The sequence below is a fragment of the Pseudochaenichthys georgianus genome, chromosome 5, assembly GCF_902827115.2.
Source record: "Pseudochaenichthys georgianus chromosome 5, fPseGeo1.2, whole genome shotgun sequence".
In the NCBI taxonomy this organism is placed as follows: domain Eukaryota; kingdom Metazoa; phylum Chordata; class Actinopteri; order Perciformes; family Channichthyidae; genus Pseudochaenichthys; species Pseudochaenichthys georgianus.
This window is the reverse complement of record NC_047507.1, coordinates 22415252-22438093: the sequence shown is the minus strand read 5'-3', so window position 1 is coordinate 22438093 and position 22842 is coordinate 22415252. Positions and strand designations below refer to the sequence as shown.

General features: G+C 42.3%; 1 protein-coding gene across 2 annotated transcripts in view; it reads left to right on the top strand.

The window, feature by feature from the left end:
* slc4a8 (solute carrier family 4 member 8) overlaps nucleotides 1–22495 on the top strand; it is a 30181-nt gene extending 7686 nt beyond the window's left edge. The window contains exons 2-26 of one of the 2 annotated variants that reach the window (XR_011643226.1): nucleotides 3633–3714; nucleotides 4907–5059; nucleotides 5527–5662; nucleotides 6649–6809; nucleotides 8954–9130; nucleotides 9546–9631; nucleotides 10122–10279; nucleotides 10376–10463; nucleotides 10579–10725; nucleotides 10920–11020; nucleotides 11579–11753; nucleotides 11837–11970; nucleotides 12066–12311; nucleotides 12607–12712; nucleotides 13037–13198; nucleotides 13392–13505; nucleotides 13604–13765; nucleotides 14587–14838; nucleotides 14946–15014; nucleotides 15455–15628; nucleotides 15725–15856; nucleotides 15944–16047; nucleotides 16289–16394; nucleotides 16562–19597; nucleotides 20613–22495. Coding sequence is in view for 1 of the 2 variants with exons in the window: in XM_034083866.2 (XP_033939757.1) it covers nucleotides 3633–3714; nucleotides 4907–5059; nucleotides 5527–5662; nucleotides 6649–6809; nucleotides 8954–9130; nucleotides 9546–9631; nucleotides 10122–10279; nucleotides 10376–10463; nucleotides 10579–10725; nucleotides 10920–11020; nucleotides 11579–11753; nucleotides 11837–11970; nucleotides 12066–12311; nucleotides 12607–12712; nucleotides 13037–13198; nucleotides 13392–13505; nucleotides 13604–13765; nucleotides 14587–14838; nucleotides 14946–15014; nucleotides 15455–15628; nucleotides 15725–15856; nucleotides 15944–16047; nucleotides 16289–16394; nucleotides 16562–16567 (3231 nt within the window). In the remaining variant the exon portion in view is untranslated. Of the gene's footprint in view, nucleotides 1–3632; nucleotides 3715–4906; nucleotides 5060–5526; nucleotides 5663–6648; nucleotides 6810–8953; nucleotides 9131–9545; nucleotides 9632–10121; nucleotides 10280–10375; nucleotides 10464–10578; nucleotides 10726–10919; nucleotides 11021–11578; nucleotides 11754–11836; nucleotides 11971–12065; nucleotides 12312–12606; nucleotides 12713–13036; nucleotides 13199–13391; nucleotides 13506–13603; nucleotides 13766–14586; nucleotides 14839–14945; nucleotides 15015–15454; nucleotides 15629–15724; nucleotides 15857–15943; nucleotides 16048–16288; nucleotides 16395–16561; nucleotides 20058–20612 lie in introns of those variants that run through there. The other variant, XM_034083866.2, reaches the window with a different exon arrangement.
* The last annotated feature ends 347 nt before the right edge of the window (nucleotides 22496–22842 follow it).

Here is a 22842-nt window from a genome sequence, read left to right as displayed (position 1 = left end):
TGATACTGTATTGATATTTTCAGACTTTGTTCTTTACTTTATCCGTCTTTATATGTAGAAAATATTACGTTTTCTCCGTAATGTTGTTTCCATAGCAACAACAACTTCCTCTCAACTGTCCTTCAAAATAATATATTATATCCTTTTTAGTTTCACAGAACACAAATTGGGTTATTTACATAATATGTTTACATGATTTTGTTGTGCAATAAAACAACCCAATGGACACACGATAAAGGAAATGTTCAAATTCGGCTGTGATCGTAGCAACATCGGGCCATTCGTGAACTGCGGTCAAGCCAGCCTCCACTTGGGAAAACACAGTCAAGCCAGCCCGCACGTGATATTGGGGTGCGCGAATATTAGAAGCATTACGGTAAAATCCCAGCGCTTACTCGGTCAATAACAAAAGCACCTATAAAAACAAACCAAACATATTAAATTAAGAAATATGTACTATATAATGTGATCAATAATTATTTAAAACAAACTACGTATAACTACCACGAGTAAATGTAAAATGTAAGGAGTTTCAACATAAAAGTCCTTTGAAATCTCATATTGAGATCTCATATATATATCCTGATTTTTTCTGGGTGAGTAGATGGGGTGTCCTTCTATCACCCTGCAGTGAGATGAGTCTTGCATCAGGGAGAGATTTCGTTTTATTCTTATATAAACACAGGGCTGATAGCTCATATATGGGATTTCAAAGGTCTTTTATTTTGAAACTCCACATCAGAATGTCCTGATTTTTTCTGGGTGAGTAGATGGGCTGTCCTTCTATCACCCTGCAGTGAGATGAGTCTTGCATCAGGGGGAGATTTCGTTTTATTCTTATCTAAACACAGGGCTGATAGCTCATATATGAGATTTCAATATGAGATTTCAAAGGACTTTTATTTTGAAACTCCTTACATTTACTCGTGGTAGGTATACGTAGTTTGTTTTAAATAATTATTGATCACATTATATAGTACATATTTCTTAATTTAATATGTTTGGTTTGTTTTTATAGGTGCTTTTGTTATTGACCGAGTAAGCGCTGGGATTTTACCGTAATGCTTCTAATATTCGCGCACCCCAATATCACGTGCGGGCTGGCTTGACTGTGTTTTCCCAAGTGGAGGCTGGCTTGACCGCAGTATTCGTGAGGGCATCTTAAGCCTTCGTATGATCGCTGGTGGAGTTTCTCAGGCACCGGCAGCAACTTCGTGAGCGGAGGCAAAATCCTTGGCATGTCAAAAAATTGCCGAAGGACCTTGCGAAGGTTCATTTTCGTGTTGAATTCGTGTGTCAATGTTGCCCTTCGTAAGGCCATCGTGAGGGCATCTTGTTATCCTCGGTGCCATCGGGCATTCGCCCCGATCAGAGTGAGGGCGAATGCACCGATGATAACACGAAGATGACACGACTTGACAAGATGCCCTCACGAGTGCCTTATGAAGTTGCCGCTCACGAAGTTGCTGCCGGAGCCTGAGGAACTCCACCGGCGGTCATACGATGGCTTAGATGCCCTCACGAATGGCCCGATGTTGCTACGATCACAGCCGAATTTGAACATTTCCTTTATCGTGTGTCCATCGGGTGTCAATTTCGGGACAGTGTGACAGGGCCTTTAACCATTTGCCTGTATTTATAGATTATAGCTATATACTGTTTCAACGAGATTTCATTGCTAGGTATACCAGTTTGTGTCCATTTGTACTTCCTATCAACTGAGGTCATGCACGTGCAACAGGAAATAACAAGAACACATTTAGAGTGTTTATTTTTCAAACTTAACATGTTTTTTTGAGTATAATAACTGTAGCCAACATTTACAACAAACTAATGCAACATTCAGATGTATGTCAATCATCCTAACCGTGTCAAGTGCTAGATTTCTGCCAGAAAACGATTGGACCTAGTCCTTCTCATGTAGTGGCAGGGGCGGACTGGGGGAAAATGTGGCCCGGGATTAATTGACAGACAGGCCCAAAGTATGTTACTTAACAAAAAAACCCTATGCATTTTATGTTATTTTGGACCATTATTCATATAGTAATCACATTACTTTAGCCCTTGAGTTGCCTAGAGCAAAATAGTTACAGCATATATTCAGTGATTTTAATGTTAACAGATCATTGATGCAATAACATTTGGACCCAATTTGCCTGACTTGACACATGGAATAAAACATGGGCGTCCTCAATGTGGGTGAGACAATTTAACAGGGGGTGTGGGCAGGTGGTGGACCTCACCTCCTCTAAGGGGTAATATGCTGTAAAATGTATTATCTCTTCGATTTACACACGGCATCTATTGCACGTCTGTCCGTCCTGGGAAAGGGATCCCTCCTCTGTTGCTCTCCCTGAGGTTTCTCCCATTTTCCCCTTTAAACTGTGGGTTTTCTCCGGAAGTTTTTCCTTGTACGATGTGAGGGTCTAAGGACAGAGGGTGTCGTTGTTCTCATACTGATATTCTGAACAATCTCTGCTGTTGTATTTGCTGTAAAGTGTCTCTACTGTAGGCTATTTTTATTATATGTACAGCACTTTGGCTCGACCAAAAATCGTTTATAAATGTGCTATATAAATAAAACTTGATTTAATTTGATTTGATTTGATAAACCTGCTAGATAACTAGCCTAAACTCAGTAACAGAATGTGGGCAGCACGTTCTTCTCCACAGCCGCACGACCTCTGAGTCAGACGTCACTCACTTCCCCCTTTTCTATCCTACGGGTACAGCCACTCCCCCTGAACCCCGTTTCCCTGCCAACCGGCCCACGCACAGCACCGGCCCACCGGGAAAACTCCCGGTATTCCCAATGGCCAGTCCGCCCCTGTGTAGTGGCATAGCATCTTTAACAGCATGTGGGAGGTTCACAGAGATTACAAATGAAACATTAAATGGTGCATGCACTTGACAGATGAATTGATATCCTAAAAACAGAGACACTGCGGCAGTGTAGAGCTCCAAAGTGACTGAGGAGGTGCCTGCAGCCCATTGCCCTCATTATCATAGGGCTAATACATGACTATGCAAATAACACTTCTGGCAAACATAAGTCTTCTGATAATGCTTCATCACTGGGATAATGAAACACACAACATCCTGCAGCAGTCTGCCCACAGCAGCAGGTCTGATGGATGTGACTCTCCGCTAATTTGATTTGATTTTCCCCTCGATATTGGAGTCAAGCACCTTCTCCAACTCAGTGTGTGTTTAAATGGATATGTGTGTGTGTGTGTGTGTGTGTGTGTTGTGTGTGGTGTGTGTGTGTGTGTGTGTGTGTGTGTGTGTGTGTGTGTGTGTGTGTGGTGTGTGTGTGTGTGTGTGTGTGTGTGTGTGTGTGTGTGTGTGTGTGGTGTGTGTGTGTGTGTGTGTGTGTGTGTGTTGAAACGCATTGTTGAAAATCTATTGCCAGCTTGGCCAATTATTGGCAGGACTTAATGACCTTTTCCGTTTTCTTTTCACAGACTGATCTTGAAAGGCCGAATATGTTTTACATTTTCCAAAAGGAAAAATATGTATGATGGAGACAAAGGGTGTTGTAAATAAACGTGTCATCTGCTGTGAACATCATTAAAGAAAGGAACAGTCCTATTCTACTTACATGTGCATGTGCGTCTGTGTGTGTCCATCAGAGGCCCGATGAGGAGGTGGTGGTAGACCAGGGAGGAACCAGCTCAGTACTGAACATCCACTATGAGAAGGAGGAACTAGAAGGTGAGTAGCACAGACAGGTGGAATACATTGTCAAACCCTTCGCTCAAAAGTATGTGTGGAGTATTTCTGTGATTATTTCAAATGATCCTGATGGTTTCAGCTTTGGTTTTTAAGTGAAACTCCTGTTCTTTTGTTATCCTGCTCACATTCAACACTGAGTGCACTGGAGTTATTTACAGATGGCAGAGGTTAGGAGTAATAAGGAACAGGTAGCAAAGTGTGTTTCTCAATTCAGACACTTCCCTTGAACTGCCATGTAGTAACCTATAATACAGTGAACACATTTTATACTTTTGACGTCTAACGTTGACTAAAATCTGAAACTGCTGCCGTGCACCAGCCGGAAGGGACAATCACAGTGCTTAGCTAGCTACGTTTTTGTTTGCAGTACTAAGTCAATGTCATTAAAGAATAATCAATTCACAGATTGATCATGGCTTCCTTTTTCGATATCAGTGCAATGGTATGCGTATTAAATATAATGAAAAAAAACACATGTACAACTTATATTGCTGTGTTTAATGGAGCAACTGGCAGTTGGCGATCATTGAGGATGGACTTTTCTGGTCCATCATTTCAGACTTTTTGGCTGGAGTAATTAATAATCAGGATGCCATAGCGGGCAGCTTTGCAAGTGTAAGTACCAACATTGAGGCACAGCATTAACATAACACCTAACCCTCAGTTTAATGACTTTCACTTTGATTCATTTTAACCATCTGAGCGGAGACGAAAGTACACCTTAATCAAATCTACTTCCCATCATTAGCAGCTGTTCAATCTGGAATCCTGGATAGGTAAATTATCCTTGTAAAAAAAAGTATAATCTCATCAGAACACCAGAAAAACATATTTGACATTATATGGGACTTGTCATAGTGCTGTCATACGTTATAAAAAAAAGCCAAATTAACAGAAGATGTCTAAAGCAAGGATATAGTGCAGGTAAATTTGAATGTGTCAAATTAAAAGACTCTGTTTTTTTTCTATAATTTCTTTATTACTGAACCCTTCAGGATCTTTATGTTCATAAACATCACTACAATGATGTTTCATGTTTTTATACAATTATCTATTGAACATAATTTTTATTTGCAAATTATTATTTTACAGTAAATGATGTCATCATGAATGTGTATACAAGTATTACACAGTGATACAAGTCAGATCTCTTCCCTTGCCTCTTTGTCAGGTCACAGGGCTCTGTTTGTGGGGGTTCGGATGCCCAGACAGAGCCACCGCCACCACAAGACCCACGGCTCCCGCCACCGCAAGAGAGACAAAAGGGCAGGAAGTATCGCAACAAATCAGAGTGAGGAAAGTGAGACGGCCTCCGCCAGTCATGGTAATACACATAGGCTACTGTATATAACCTCTTCTAAGGCAACTCATTTCCCTTTCAAATGCAGTAATGTTTTGACTCATTCAATCATCATTAAACATAGAGAGAAACAAAAATAGATTTGTTGTCATGGTTCAGTGTGTGCATACTTCCACCTCCCAGAGAGGAGGTAACTGTTGCTATACAACGCCTGTCAATACTGTGGGGACTTCACCCATTTGCACACACAGCCTCTGGCTAAAATTGACAAGCCCACTAATTAGAAACCAAAGAGCAGGAACTAGTCAGCAAGTTGCATGTGTGTGTGCATGTGCTTGGGTAGACTAGTGTGTGATTCTATAGACCCAGTGGTCATTTAGGTGACACACTAGTCTATGACAATGTAAACAGTGTTGTTTGTGCTTGGGAAAGTGTTTTTGAGAACCTCAGTTAACCATTTGTTCCATCCTCAAATCCTCTCCCTTCCTCAGACACGCCGTCCCAGCGGGTCCAGTTCATTCTGGGCACAGAGGAGGATGCTGAACATGTGGCCCACGAGCTCTTCACTGAGCTGGATGAAATCTGTGTGAAGGACGGCAAGGATGCTGAGTGGAAGGAAACAGCCAGGTCAGGGTCTCCTCCGGGAGCTGTTGGCAAAAAAGCTTAGCAATAACATTTCTGACAGCCCAGCAGCTGTACTGTGACCAAGAGAGGCTTGTACAAGTGGTAGTAAATGTAAAGCTTAGTGGATTTAAGTCAGTTAACTCGAGGCAGAAGAGAAGAGGGGATACAAAACATTCATGCTAATCAAGTCAATAATGTCAAACCTGTCCCTAATATTCTAGGGTTGATATTTACGGTACATCTTTCCTGTGACGAAAGGATGTAGTCAGGGTAAAAGATGTAAAACTAAAGGCCAACATGAAAGCAACTTACTCACAGCGAAGTGTAGGAGTAACATTTTAAAATACATAATCATGTAGAAATAGCCAACCAGAGGGATTTGTGATACATCTTAGATATTGGTTATTCTTTCTTTGTTTATTCTTAGTAATGTGTTCATTTTCTTCCCTTTTTTTTTGAAATTCAAATCGTGATATCTTCACTAGCCTTTAACATGTCCTAATATAAACGATCAAAAAAAGATAAACAACCTTGCTGATTAAATAAATATTGGCCGTAGAATTCACAAGACATGTGCTGTGCCACGAGGTGTCACAGCGGTTGCCAAACCAATTCTGAAGATCTCTACCCCAGACCCATGTATTTAGCTGGTTCTGAGAGAATAATCAACATTGTGCATACCAAGATAAAACAGGCAAAGCACTATGACACCTCTATCAGCTGACGCCAGCAGGCAGGATCAGGGACACACTGAGAGCACAGCAGCCCAAGGTTGCAGGCCTGTGCTCAGTGAGGTCAGTACAAACTGATAAACTGGGTCAAAGTTATGGGCCTAGGAAAGTATTTCCCCAACACTCTTGAGCTGTCCTAGATTTAAAAGCATTACAATTGTAAGATATTTGAAAGATACAATTTAAATGAAAGACAAAGGTGAAAACACTTCACATTTACTCCCACTTGCAAACGTCTCGCCTGTCTTTACCTCGCAGGTGGCTGAAGTTTGAGGAAGATGTGGAGGATGGAGGGGAGAGGTGGAGCAAGCCCTATGTTGCTACTCTCTCCCTGCACAGCCTGTTTGAGCTGCGCAGCTGCCTCATCAATGGCACCGTGTTGCTTGACATGCACGCTGACAGCATCGAAGAGATTGCAGGTGAGAATTGTTCCGACTGACACTTATTAACATCTCAGTGCCAGACTGCTGTCTATTCCGAGAGATAAAGGAAAGCTGTGTCTGACAATTCTTCGGATATTATAAGAAATCATTTTTCTGTTGTTGAGTCAAGTGACTGGTGTCGCTTATTCAAATGGGTTCATGATTCAAAGTTGTTCTCCTGTCTCTTAGTTCTATGCTCTCTAAAGTCAATTCATGCCCTTGAGTGAATATAACTGTCATTGATACAAACCAGGCTCTATTTCTGAGTCGGGATGCCCGCTGGATAACTCCTACAAATCCATTTATCCTCCTAAGAGAGGAGACACACACACACATTTCAGGCCCGCAGGGAGCATCGTCATCCTGCTGGATGAAGAAACACAATTAGACAAACAACTTATCAGTCATATGAGAGTTTTAATTTCTATCTTGAGATGTAAACATAAACATCATTGGCCTGTGTCCATACGTAAAGTCAAGTCCTAGATACTAAGCTGAGCAAACTGTATGGTCGCTCTGTTTTCCTGATATAATGCAGCTGAACTTGTGTTGAACCTGATTTGCATAAAGAAATCTATAATTAGATAAAGCTGCCAGAGTTCAAGCTCATTTGCATATAACTACGCACAAATCATTTGCATGAAAGCATACAATTGGTTAAGCACCGGCATTGTAAGTCAATCGTTCTGACAATCTGAAAGTTGTATAGATGATTTATAGACAAATGCAAACATTAACACAGACGCTCACACATTTGAACACAGTTTAAATGTAAACATTAAACAGAATTGTACAAATGCAAAGAATGGTTTGTAAATGATGATCCACTTCCCTGTCCATTCGCCACACTAACACAAGCGCACAAAAGATCACACGGTTCAAGGCCCTCCGTCAGTCTTCCTCACGGTCACATTATGACAGCTTTGCAGCGTGGACAGCCTTGTTCCCTTCAGTCTTCCCTCTTCTGCAGCTCTCCGTTGCTCCTCTCACGTCCCTCTCTTCTCCATATGACTCCTGCCAGCAGCACCTGGCCTCCAAAGATGGAAAAAGAGTGGTGACCAAAAAGTCCATAATTCTCAACATGATTTGATTTTCAAGTGTGGCAATCTGAGACCAAGGGAATGTTATAGAAAATGCCTGAAGTTGCATTGAATGCATTTTGTAATCCATAGACCAGTTTTTTCAACACGACACATGACTGGATCTGATTGTCATATGAGTAATGTATGGGCACCAGTCAAGTGATACACTGGAGGAGGCAGAGGTCTTAAATCAGACGGAACACGATCCATATCAATCTAAGAAGTGTGAGTGGAGGCTACGTTGGATTAACCATTTTACATTTGTGGGTTTTGATTTTGCTTTCAGGCGGTTCCCTTGTCACTGTCTTATTAACATGGCTCAATATAGGCCTGGCTCAAAGCCTGACACACATTAGCGCTGGCCTTGAAGTGTGCACAGAATTAATGCAAGCACTGCAATGTGTGTTTGGGTGTGTCGGCAGACACTTTGATTGACTGTTGAGGAGGGAAGGAAGGGAGGAAGGAAAGATTCAGTGCGGACTCAGCAAGTCAGTATGAACAAAAAGGAAGGAGGAGAGAGCTAAAGAGATGGAGATTATTCTCTGCAGTCCCACATGGCCTGAAAGCTGGCCACATATTGACCACTGCCAACTTTCACTTTCTGCTTCAGTGTGCCTTAACACATTGACAAATTATTCAATTTTAACTACAGAAATACATAGTTTAAGAAAGATTGATCAGGGCATAAGGTTTTTTTTTTAACTTGGGCTTTTTCTCATTGATAATAAATGGATTCAAGATTCTGGTCGAAATAGCACAATCACATACAAATAAAAGCTGTCTGATGCTTTTCATTTAATAAAGTCTTATTTTCGGGCTGACGTATAACTCACCTGGTAGAGCTGGCAGCCCATGTATTGGGGCTCAGTCCCTGTGCGGAGGAACCAGGTTCGAATCCGGTTTGGAACCATGTACGCATGTCATCTCCTCTGTCTTCCCGTTTAAACACTGTCATCTCCAACAAAGGCTCTCCGGCAACAAAAAAATACCTACTAACTTTGGTGACATTTTCGTTCATTAATGTAAGCATGTGTTTGTGTTTTTGTCCGCATGTTGCAGACATGGTTCTGGACCACCAGGAGACGTCCAATGAAATGGACGAAAGTGTGAGAGTGAAGGTGCGTGAGGCTTTGCTGAAGAGACACCACCACCAGAGTGATAAGAAGAAGAACCTGATGCCCATGGTGCGCTCTATCGCTGAGGGGACCCGCAAACAGTCAGAGCCCCTCCTGACAGGTGGCTTTCACACCGTACACCACCTTGCAAACACATTCATTATGTACATATCCACATTCCACTGGCAAGGATTACTTGAATATGGCTAAATAATCAGGGCAATATCTTAGAAATATGAGATTTCATCAATTGGAAAGACTAAGAAATAGAATTTTCTATCAGAATAATATATGGAGAAAAAGTAGGTAATAAAACAGTGACATTGAGACGAATAGAAAAGCTTGATTATTTTAATTTTAACAGAGATACATAATACTTCAAGGGACAGACAGCTATAACCTGTTCCTGAGGAAATGGGCTATATTGGCTGTAAACCATTATTGCACTTAGTTGACTTCACTCTGCACTCTGGAGACCAAAAGATATGTGTACTAACTCTTATTTGCTACCATCTCACACCCTCACTATCTGGCAGGGTCAGCCACATCTCCCCAGCCTCCATCAGCTACCGACATTGCCAAAAACGGGGGCGGGCATGACAGCCATGTGGACTTCAGCAAGGTTAACATGCAGACACTCTTACACGTGTACAGTTTGCACACTGTTTATGGATATGGATGGAAGCCTGTGAAGACCAAAAATGAATATTTATTTTGCTAAATTCCGATCAAAAAATCACAATAAAAAGGAGAACATCTAAAAATCAGGCAACATCAGCAGTCAGGCTGTACTCCAGCACCCTGCTGTGTTTGATGTGCTGTCAACAATTAGATCACATGTTGCCCCATATGAAACCACAAGATAATTAAATATGTTCAAAGTGCATTACACCCACTGAATTTTCACCAGGGATTGCATATCTGTAAAGTTTAATAATTCTAGGACTGCAATGCTTGCTAGGTTTTCTGGCATTAGGCTGCTCCTATGGTGGGGGAATTTGATATAACACTTTTGGAGACATTGATTGAAGACATTTCTGTGAGCACTGGATTTGGTTATAGGATACAGTGATATCAGGGTACCGATATCAACTTCTGCCTTGTCTCACCAGGTGGACATGCACTTCATGAAGAAGATCCCAGAGGGTGCAGAGGCCTCTAATGTACTGGTGGGAGAACTGGACTTCCTGGAGAGGCCCATTGTGGCCTTTGTCCGCCTCTCCCCTGCTGTGCTGCTCACCGGGCTCACCGAGGTCCCCATCCCTACCAGGTAGAGCCACATATACAACAGTTTAGTCATATCATTTGTGAAGTCAATAACCCAGGATGATTTCCATACTTTAAATCATCTGCTTTTAAATGTCAGGTTCCTCTTTATTCTGCTGGGCCCGGATGGAAAGGCTCAGCAATACCATGAAATTGGACGCTCCATGGCGACCATCATGACAGATGAAGTAAGAACGCTCATTAACTCCAGAAACCCTCACATAGCGAATACAATCCTAACATCTGTGTTTCGATGGCAGGCAGTTACATTTACTCTGTCCTTTACTTTTTTTCTGGAACCAGATCTTCCATGATGTAGCCTACAAGGCAAAGGACAGAAGTGACCTGCTGGCCGGGATAGATGAATTTTTGGACCAGGTGACGGTCCTACCACCAGGAGAGTGGGACCCCTCCATCCGCATCGAGCCCCCAAAGAGTGTCCCCTCTCAGGTACACAACTCTGATCTCAACACGACTTACTTCTCTGCATTGTCCCTTCTTAAATAAAGAAATATATACAAATACTCCTCAGGTTCAAGCTACACGTTTGATTTGGTGCAAGAGTGGGTGTATACTTATGCATCAAGCGTCAAGCTATTTTTTATTTGTCTTATTGGATTATGTCTGTTATTGGATGTCTGCAGGAGAAGAGAAAGATGGCAGGAGTCCCTAACGGCACATCCAGCCAGGTAGAAGAAGAACTTCACGCTGAGCACCACGGGCCAGAGCTGCAGAGAACTGGAAGGTAAGCTGTCACAGGATTGTTGCTTCAGTAATGGTGCTAATTGCCCTTACTGTATACATTTGAAATACAAAAGCCAAACTCCAAAAGAAAGATGGAAAGAAAATGAGGATATGATGTTTTAAAAACAGCCTGGGGATAACATCAATTTAGCACCTGTTATGTTTTCTGAGTGATGTGTGAAAGCCTGCTGAGTTATCACTCCCCACCATGTCTGTCAGTTTCTGTGGCCGCCAAAACTAAATGTGGATTTGTTAGAAACTGAGGTGGGGCAAGCAAATGACAAGTGTGATAACCTAAAACACAAACAGTTGATAGTTTATTGCGTATCCTCAGTGGTTTAACTTTTCACCTTGATGAAGTGACGTTTTGTTTTTTCCTTCCTCTCTTTTTTGAAAATGCTGAACAAACCAAAAAATATGCAGGTTTTCCTTTGTTTACAAGGTACCTTAGTTACAGTTGCCTCAGAGCACCCGACCACACCCATTGGTGGTTTTGGTACCTCTGCACCAGATGTGAAATTGGAGCCCCTCTATTGTTTTGTTGTTGTGCCGTGATCAGGTTGTTTGGAGGTCTGATACTTGACATCAAGAGGAAAGCTCCATTCTACCTGAGTGACTTTAAGGACGGTATGAGCCTGCAGTGTGTGGCCTCCTTCCTCTTCCTCTACTGTGCCTGCATGTCTCCTGTCATCACCTTCGGGGGTCTGTTGGGGGAGGCGACAGAGGGACGCATCGTAAGAGCACAAACACACTCACTGCAATGTGATTAGATTCAGAATATGGGAAATACACTTTGTTGTTCTGCTTTGTTTTGTAGAGTGCCATAGAGTCCTTACTTGGTGCGTCTATGACTGGAGTAGCCTACTCTGTGTTTGCTGGTCAGCCTCTCACCATTCTGGGCAGCACAGGTCCTGTGCTGGTTTTTGAGAAAATCCTCTTCAAGTTCTGCAAGTATGTATTACAACCTGACATTTTCATTATCACAGGTGCTGTCCTGATCTCAACGATTATGTATTCCCTTTCATCCTCTCTTTTCTTCACATCAGGGACTACGACCTTTCCTATCTGTCGCTGAGGACTTGCATCGGCCTGTGGACGGCTATGCTTTGTTTGCTGTTGGTTGCCACTGATGCCAGCTCTCTGGTGTGCTACATCACTCGGTTCACAGAAGAGGCCTTTGCCGCCCTCATCTGCCTCATCTTCATCTACGAGGCCTTGGAGAAGCTCATCCACCTGGTAGAGGTTTACCCCTTTAATGCAGAAAGCAATCTGGACAAACTAACTCTTGCGTAGTAAGTTACAAAATGTTCATAAACCAGCTCACCTGGTAGATTTTTCATTGTTAAATGTCTTTTTTTATTGTTCCTTAATTTTCCTTAATTTTCATTTTCTCATTGCAAGCATCTCTATGAGTTGTGGTTTCGCCCTTGTCGTCCTCTTTGTCACATTTTGCTGTTGTCCTCTATAAGCCGACAATTCCCTTTATGTCTGGCCTCATTAAAGCGAGAAAAGCAAACAAGCCCATCATTTTCTGTAAGAAAAACACTCAGATTCCTCGTGTGTTGTGCTGTCTCTCTCTCTGTGTAGCTGTAGGTGTGCAGAGCCTGACAACCCCACTAATAAAACCTTAGATCTGTGGAGTGAGAGGAACGTCACAGCCTCAGCCCTATCCTGGACCAACCTTACTGTCAAGGTACCGTGGCTATGTGGAAACACACACATACATTAACATAAGGGCCTGATCTCAGTGTCACTTCCACGTGATGGCAAACACTGCTTTCGCTCCAACGTGTGTGCCTTTGTTAACATTCAACTAACCCCCTCACCTTCCCTGCAGCAGCTGACCTCTCTTAAGGACACTGCAAACACTGACAAGGACATTCAACTGATTGACTGTCCACTGATGTGGACAAAAGGCTTGTGTTGATTCTACTGTATTGTGTTTTTTGTGCTTTGTATTTTGATCATTTTTCTTAAGTAATCTGAATTTGTGTTAACCCTTTGTGAATCTTGACAGGAGTGTATCAGTCTGAACGGCCAATTTGTCGGGACGTCATGTGGCCCCGATGGCCCCTACACCCCAGATGTTCTCTTTTGGTCAACCATCTTGTTCTTCTCGACCTTCTTAATGTCTGCGTTCCTCAAAGACTTTAAGACAAGTCGTTATTTCCCCACCAAGGTAATTAACCAATATGATTGCTCTCTAATCAAAGTTGTCACCAGACATTCACATACCTGACAATGCACTCATTTTATTCAACCCTACCTACAAAGTAAATGTAGTCCTCCTAACAGGGTGGGTGTTGGCCTGCAACAATAAATCATGCCACAGTAATAACCACCATTCTCTGGGTGTTGTCTCCTGTTCCCAGGTGCGTTCCATGATCAGCGACTTTGCTGTTTTCCTCACCATTGCCATCATGGTTCTGCTTGATTATGCGGTTGGAGTGCCCTCCCAGAAGTTGAAGGTGCCCAACAAATTCAAGGTATATATGTTTTATTATCATAATGTGGACCTTGATATAAAACACAACATTGCTATGGTTGAATCATGGACTCACTCCACTTTAATGTGATCCTCCAGCCGACCAGAGACGACCGAGGTTGGTTAATCAATCCAATAGGACGCAACCCATGGTGGACCGTCCTGGCTGCATCCATCCCTGCTCTTCTCTGCACCATCCTCATCTTCATGGACCAACAGATAACTGCCGTCATCATCAACCGCAAAGAGCACAAACTGCTGGTAGGAAGAAAAAAAAGCTTCCCCATAAGCATGCATTTCTGCGCTGTTGCTTTCAGCTGTAAGGCAAGGCAAGGCAGGTTTATTTATATAGCACCTTTCAACACAAGACAATTCAAAGTGCTTTACAAAAATGAAAGACATTGAGAGCATTTAGAAACATACTATAAAATGGCATTTACAAACACTCATTTAAAAGCAAAGATAATAAAACATGAATAACAAAGGTACATTAATTACAGTTGCAGTGCCGTGTGAGATACACACATCTGAAGTGTGGAGGTCTGACTCTCAATCATTGTTAACTTTTTAGCAGAAATATTTTTCTTTGACCTCACTTTCTGTTTACTTTCTTTTTTAACTTATCCTTTAGTTATTTCAAGTTGTTCATGCTAAACGACCCCCCCTTTGGAAAATACTAATCTGCAACCCAATATTCCGAAAATTCAACGGATCCTGGACACATTTGCAGTGCCGATTCTAGAGTCTGTGGGGCCCTAGGCAAACATTCACTGGGGGCCCCTCGAACCAGCTTTTCATCACCACGCACCCCCCCCCCCCCCCCCCGGAGCGGAGCAAGGCAACGAAACTTAAGATAACAAGCAGCATTTTACGGTGCGCTATGCATGGTGCCGCCTTGAGGGGGTTTCCCGACATATCGTTGCAGTAAATTAAGCATATTTGTGTAGCATATAAAATGAATTGCTCCCAGGCTTGCTATACTAGTTTTGGACCTCATCTGTAACCCCAATACACGTAGGGGACCACCAACTTTAGTAGCTTAGTTATACATGTACCTATATTTGCTTGTCTTTGTTATGCAGAAGGGCTGTGGGTACCACCTGGACCTGCTGATGGTGGGGGTGATGCTGGCAGTTTGCTCCATCATGGGATTGCCCTGGTTCGTAGCAGCCACAGTGCTGTCCATCTCTCACGTCAACAGCCTAAAGCTGGAGTCGGAGAGCTCGGCTCCCGGAGAGATGCCTCGCTTCCTGGGCATCAGAGAGCAGAGGCTGACTGGCCTGCTCATCTTCCTGCTCATGGGCTGCTCTGTGTTCATGACCGGAGCCCTACAGGTCAGTCAGAGAGGCTGTGCAATGCTGCCCCCCTGTGGCTGGGATGGCTTTTAAATAATGTTAATCATCAAAGCTGAATGATGAATGTTTTGTTTTTTCCACCGCAGTACATTCCTATGCCAGTGCTGTATGGTGTGTTCCTTTATATGGGAGTCTCTTCACTAAAGGGTATACAGGTAATGTGGAATATGACATATATACATAAATATGTGAAAAAAATATAAATGATTTACAGGGATTTATGAGGAAAATTGGGTTTGACTTTGGCACCCCTAGTTATTGTGTTAATGGGACTGTCTATTTGTCCATAGGATCCCAACCCTTGTGTGCAAGATGCAAATATGTACTTTAAATAACAAATGGCCCAGTTTCATGTTTTGGCATATACTTCCCACATTTTGTATTAATGTGGATGCCCTCTCCTCACCTAATTCATTTTGTCGCAATTCAATGAGGCCTGACGGTTAATCGTCAGACTAATCCAACTAAATTTGTCATTTATAATCACTTTCATTGTCTTGCCATATTCACCATCTGTCTCTCTGCTCTGCTCCCATTAATATATCTCTCTCCTTTACCCTCTCTAACTTCCCCACCACCTGCGTTCACTTCTCAGTTCTTTGACCGTCTGAAGTTGTTTGGCATGCCGGCGAAGCACCAGCCGGACTTCATCTACCTGCGGCACGTCCCCCTGAGGAAGGTGCACCTGTTCACTCTCACCCAGCTCACCTGTCTGGTTCTGCTCTGGGTCATCAAGCACTCACCTGCCGCTATCGTCTTCCCCATGATGGTGAGTTAACCACTGCCCACATACATTATTTCTCTTTGCTAATCCCTCCATTTAATCCTATACAAATAAATTGTTTTTCTTCTTCTGTGCCTGAAGGTGCTAGCTCTAGTTTTCATCCGCAAAATGTTGGACTGGTGTTTCTCCAATCGAGAGCTGAGTTATCTGGATGACCTTATGCCTGACTGGAAGAAAAAAAACCTTGATGATGCCACCAAAACGATAGAAGAGGTAAACTAAATGGGATCTTGAGATATAGAGAGGGAAATAAATAAACATGCACATTGACTGAACTTGTGAGATGGATCTGTCTTATAGGAATCACAGAGAATGCTCAATACGAACAAGGATGATACAGCTCCTGTTCAGATTCCTATGGAGAGCAGGAATCCTGTCCAGACCCCAAAAGCACATGACCCCAGGTGAGCAAACACACACATACACAACCCCACACACACTCAAATGGACAGGATGGATATGAGAGATTCAGAGTGGTAAGATAACGGCTTCCCCTTCCTGTCTATCTACATGCATGCTTGGGTTGTTTGGTGTGTTGCATTCTGCTTTCCCTCACCCTGTGAAAACTACCACACTGGGACCTCTCCCTAAACCCAGACTCTCTCCCTACAAACTCCCTTTTCTTCTCCTCTCCCCGCTCCTCAGGTCTGACCCCTCTGATATTAATATATCTGATGAAATGTCTAAAATCACGGTGTGGAAATCCCTCAACTCCAATCAAAAGGACACTCATCCTGTGGCTGCTAAGAAGGCAAGGCCATACCCTCTCTTTCCTCACCCTGTCATCTGGAAATATTCCTGCTGCACATTGTGGTTTACTCACTTCTTCTGTGCTTTGCAACTGTTGCTCCAACTGCTAACAGTTCAAATGTGATCTGTGCTCTGTGCTGTGCTAATGCCATTGTTTTTACTCTGCAGGATTGACGGGATCACCTTCATAGACGAATAAAAGATGTCCGAAGTCCTGGCAGAATGTAGTTCTGGACCTCAGGACACTGCAATTTGGCTGCTTTGAAACAAGTCTCAATGATTTCTACCAGCTACCCACAACACATACTGTCCACAAGCTCACAGACAAGGAAAGGTAGACACATGTACTTCTATCTTTGTGAGGTGAATAATAATGCTCACAATCTTACCTTCCCAAAAAAAGCCAGTGCTTAACTCATTCTAACCATCTTAACTAAAGGAAACCAAATTCTCATCCATCATCATCTACTTCCAGCTTCACTAAATCACACAGGGAGGAAAGCCTTTAATGATAAGGTCTGGCCTGTACTCTGCCGTTAGCTTCCTCTCTTAGTTCCTTCTTAGGTTGAAGGATGATATAAGGGATGAAACTTAAAGGGGACCTATCATGCCAAATGCACCTTTGTACATGTTTTATACATGAATATGTGTCCCTGGTGTGTCAGCGAACTCACCAAGTGTCAGAAAACACAACCCTCTCTCTTTTCCTCCATACCCAAAATCTCTAAAAACGGGGCTTTAACAGATCTGATACAGACTGATACAGATTTGAAAATAGTCTGACGTCAGTGATGAGGAGCTCCGCCTATATGGCCAACTCTCCACCAATCAGGGGAATGAGCGGTTGCCGTGGCATGGTTACAGCATGGTAACATGACGCCTGTAACTCGGCCCCCTCCTTTGCAGGGGGGCGTGGTCAGCTGCAGCGCATGCAAAGACAGGGGTGGAGGAGAGCAAAATAGAGCGAAATGAGGCATGGCTAAAATGCATGATCTGTTTGGTATTTTGAAAAAAACCCGTATAAATATACCTTATATAGGTATGGCCCTACAATATATTATTCAAATATAGCATGATAGGTCTCCTTTAAAGATGTTGTCTCCTACAGCAGAAATCCATCCATCCATCCATCCATCTTCTCCCGCTTATCCGTGGTCGGGTCGCGGGGGTAGCAGTTCCAGCAGAGAGCCCCAAACTTTCTTTTCCCTGGCGACATCAACCAGCTCTGACTGGGGGATCCCAAGGCGCTCCCAGGCCAGCGAAGAGATATAATCCCTCCACCTGGTCCTAGGTCTACCCCTTGGTCTCTTCCCAGCTGGACGTGCCTGGAACACCTCCCTAGGGAGGCGCCCAGGTGGCATCCTAACTAGGTGCCCGAACCACCTCAACTGGCTTCTTTCGACGCGAAGGAGGAGCGGCTCAACTCCGAGTCCCTCCCTGATGACCGAACTTCTCACCTTATCTCTAAGGGAGACACCAGCCACCCGGCGGAGGAAACCCATCTCGGCCGCTTGTATCCGCGATCTCGTTCTTTCGGTCATGACCCATCCTTCATGACCATAGGTGAGGGTAGGAACGAAAATGGCCCGGTAGACAGAGAGCTTTGCCTTCCGGCTCAGCTCCCTTTTCGTCACAACGGTGCGGTAAAGCGACTGCAATACCGCTCCCGCTGCTCCGATTCTCCGGCCCATCTCATGCTCCATTGATCCCTCACTCGAGAACAAGACCCCGAGATACTTGAACTCCTTCACTTGGGGTAAGGACTCATTCCCTACTTGGAGTGGACAGTCCATCGGTTTCCTGCTGAGAACCATGGCCTCAGATTTGGAGGTGCTGATCCTCATCCCAGCCGCTTCACACTCGGTTGCGAACCGATCCAGTGAGTGCTGAAGGTCGCAGACCGATGAAGCCATCAGAACCACATCATCTGCAAAAAGCAGTGGTGCAATCCTTAGTCCACCGAACTGCAGACCCCCCCCCCCACGACTACGCCTCGAAATCTGATCCATGTATATTACAAACAGGATTGGTGACAAAGCGCAGCCCTGGCGGAGGCCAACCCTCACCGGAAATGGGTCCGACTTACTGCCGAGGACCCGGACACAGCTCTCGCTTTGGGAGTACAGAGATTGGATGGCCCTGAGTAGAGACCCCCTCACCCCATACTACCTGTGAAAATTCCATAATATCGAATAGCCCTGTTTTCATTCATTTATGTCTGATAACTTACAGACATGTCCTGGAGCTGCTGCATCCACAGTGACAGTAAATACTGGAGGATACAGTCAAAGCTGCTGGCAGCCATGGTGCTTTCACTGAGATAACAGGACATTTGCTGATTCACACCTGAAAGTCGTGCATTTATTTCAATCTCATTCGGATGTAACATCTCAAACAGCCCCAGTTAGTCAGTGTCACTGTGCTTACTCGTGGGGACACAGCTGCTGTTTGTCTTTATAGAGCAACTTCACTACCCAAAGTCAATAAATTAGGTCGTTATAAATGATCTTGTAGGGTGGATTTTTCATTTAATACAATAACTAGCCAAAGCCATAAACTGAACCCTAGCACAGATAAAAAGCAGGAATATATCCAGTTATTTTAGGTACAGCAATGTCCAACTAATGCAGTCCTATTCAACAGTCCGGCAATAAATCCTACCTTCATGATTCTCTAATATTCAGTTTTTGTTTCAGAAAATAATGAAATCAAACTTATGGTCATCTGCTGCAGTCTGTGGTGCATTACACTCACAGGTGTTTCTATTATTTTGTCCATCCCATTTACATTGATAAGGGCAGACTGAGTGTTAGGGTAGGGAAGCAATCTTAGAATTGAATTAAAAAAAATCCTCCCTGTCATTTTATGGTCAAAATGTGTTTGTAGTTTCAGTAGTTAACTACTCACAGAACAATAGCCAAAAAGTAATTCAACTACTTGTAAATATGAATGTAAATGGGCTACCAGTAAGCTGCTGCAAAATTGGATCCACTGTTAATAGAAATTGGTAGAATACATTTGGTCCTCACAAAGATAGAAGAACACACACACACACACACAATGATTACAACAACAACCTCTCTACTCCCTTTTTTCTTAATTGCATCACAAGCAACACTCCACCCATGTACATTGAGCTATAGGCTTCATGACAGAGAGTAACGTGTGCTTTAAAAACAAACCAGGTTCTTCTTATTAAACTAGGTAGGTTTATCTGTCATCATTCCGTAAATCTACTGTGTCTTTTTATGTAATGTGCCATGAGTGTGTTACATCTTAAACAGTGATGATATGGTTGACTATTTGCTAGATTTTAGAAATACAATGCAGGTTCAGTAATACATAGCTAAATCTTCTTTTGGGTCACAAGACTTAGTGTCAGTTTTGTTTGATGTTGTAAACTGAAAAGTGTAAATGTTAGAAGACCGACTTCAGTTGAGGCAGCGGCATCCAAAACATGTTTTTGAGGTATAATATGTTCCCTTTATGGATGTTTGTCTTTGGCTAATGACTGTGTACGAGGTCATTCTACAGAACATCTGTCCAGGGTTACTGTACTTTCTTATTTCTTTACCTCAGAGTTCACTTTGGATTACCTATGTTCAAGGGGAAACAAGAGCAGAGTGTGTGTGTGTGTGTGTGTGTGTGTGTGTGTGTGTGTGTGTGTGTGTGTGTGTGTGTGTGTGTGTGTGTGTGTGTGTGTGTGTGTGTGTGTGTGTGTGTGTGTGTGTGTGTGTGTGTGTGTGTGTGTGTGTGTGTGTGTGTGTGTGTGTGTGTGTGTGTGTGTGTGTGTGTGTGTGTATTACTATACTTGTGGGGACCTAAATCTGTTGACACAGTCACGTGTGGGGACTCGCCACCCTTATGGGGACAAATTGGAAGTCCCCATGAGGGGAATCATTAATTTTAGGGTGAAGACTTGGTTAGGGTTAGGATTAGGGTAAGGGTAATATAAGGGTAAGGGTTAGGGTTAGGCATGTGTTGGTTATGGTTAAGGTTAGGATAAGTCTCCAGGAAATGCATGTAAGTCAATGTAATGTCCCCTGAAGTGATGTATACATGGTATGTGTGTGTGTGTGTGTGCGTGCGTGCGTGCGTGCGTGCGTGTGTGTGTGTGTGTGTGTGTGGGGGGGGGGGGGGGGGGTGTAAGCTTTCTTTTAAGCAATAATTGACTCTAAATCCAACACAATTGACCTTACCACAACTCTTTTGTTATCAGGGTCCTTCAACCTTTTTTATCCATCCCTGTGTGGACTAAGGACGGTTCGGTAAGAGTTGACACTAGAACACTTTACATATGCCAAAAAGAAAATGTTACACACAATTAAAAGGATACATTGTCACACTTTCTTTTCGAGCTTCACACACCAGTGTCACCTCAACGCTGGGAGAGCCAAAGGAAGCAGAAAGGCTGTGTGAATGAATGACCTTCAGTAATACTTTTTAGTTGTGTGGTTGCACTTTCTGTAGATAATTTATGAAATTATATTTTATTTTGAAGAATTCTATTAAGCAATCAAAAGATTTTACAATAGTTTATTACAGTTATTTATTTTGAGATATAAAATTCCAATGAGTTCTCTCTGCTTTCTGTATATACTGTTATAAGCAAGATGAGCTAATAGAAAGGTTGAAGAATGCAGCACATGAATAATACACCTGAATAAATTAATTGAATTAAATACCATCAAAGGCTTTTTAAAGAGAGAAGAGGTCTGATGGGAGACATCAGGATGTTGTCTCATAAACCGTGAATGTCACACCCGTTTGTCCTCAATGGTGGACATAAAGAGCCGGAAAATAAAGAATTATTGTTTGGTACTTCGTTGGACAATATAAGGAAGGTCTGAATTATTTAAATGTTTTATATCAGGCCATTTTGACTGTATTTTTTAAAACAAGTTAACAGAAAATAGGGGCAGAAAGGAGGTATTGAATTCTACTAAAGTAAAACATTTTAAAGATAGATCTCACTTTAACGTTAAATAAAAAAATGGACAATATATTTAACAGTATCCATTTAAAATATGATACATTAATGTACGGATCAATCTAGTCATGTACCTGTCCAGTTAAATATCAATGTATTAACTGTTTTATTATCATTTTTATGGCTACTTCCAAAATAGTCCCCAATATTTTAATTTAAGTGACTTTAATGCAAAGTGCACAGGTACAGTAATCGTTAACTGTAACATCACATGCAGTAATACCTCTTCCAAGACATGTATGAAAGTTGAGTACATCGTATTTGCTGTCATGTACTTCTACTTTGACTTTTGAATGTGAAAAGTGTGTGTGTCCGTGGACCCATAACTAAACTAATGAATGGCATGACTAGAGATTATTCATTGTGTAAATATATATGTTCTAAATCACATGAGTGATTGTAAACATGTGTAAATTGAGAAAATACAACAATTGTGAGTACACTTGACAATTTAAGTGTTTTACAAAATAACATTATTATTATTAAGCAATTGTTCAAGCCATTTTATTGATCATCATGTGTCTTAAACTTGATTTTATAATCATTATGTTTATGTGAATGTATGGTACACATACAGTTAAATGCCTTCAGTATACTGTAGGTTTACTGCATATACATGTGACCGAGAGGGGTCAAACATTTTGTTGGATGTGAGTATAAATATGTGTGCAGTATGTGTTCCTGTCATAGAAAACATAACCATTTCCTGTTGTGCTGTCATTTTTAACCTTAAATCTGACCAAAAACAGACCTTTTAAAGGCATTAATGAGGAACAGGCTGTTGATATAACTTCATCTTCTGTGTCTCTTTCTATTTTGTACCATTTGTTTGTCGCAAAGCTCTTGTTCATTTTTACATGTATATAAAAGTGAAAACTGTACACTCTGTGGAGCTTTATTATTAGACAAAACTCGTGACTGTTTCGAGGACAAAGTCAGGATGACAGAAGAAGAAAATAATGAAAGAAAGAGAGAGAGAGTGTCTTTCACTGAGAACAGCACCTGTGCTGCAGTAACCTTAAGTAGTAAGAGCCATAGTAAGAGCAATGCCTTGTCTCTTCAACCACTGAATGATTACTCTTGAGCAAATAAATAATTCTACATGTTTTATATGTATTTTAATTTTTGATTATGTATAAATGAAAAATAAATGAAATGGAAAAAACCGTTTTGCATCATACCTCTGTGTTTAAATAATGTGATTAGAGAGTAACGTGTTAATGTATAATGATGTATTTAATGGCTTGGCCCACTAGGAGGCAGCAGATTCACAATCCTTTTATGTACCTCCACTTATGAGGACTTTACCCTCCTAATGTGTGTTTAACTTAAATTAAGACATCATTTAAAGGTTAATTTTAGATTTTTAGGATGAATTCCCTGATCCTGAACATGAGGAGTCTACCTATGTCTCAGTATACCTCTGTCCTCTGTCTTACCTTCCTCCCCACCTCCTGCT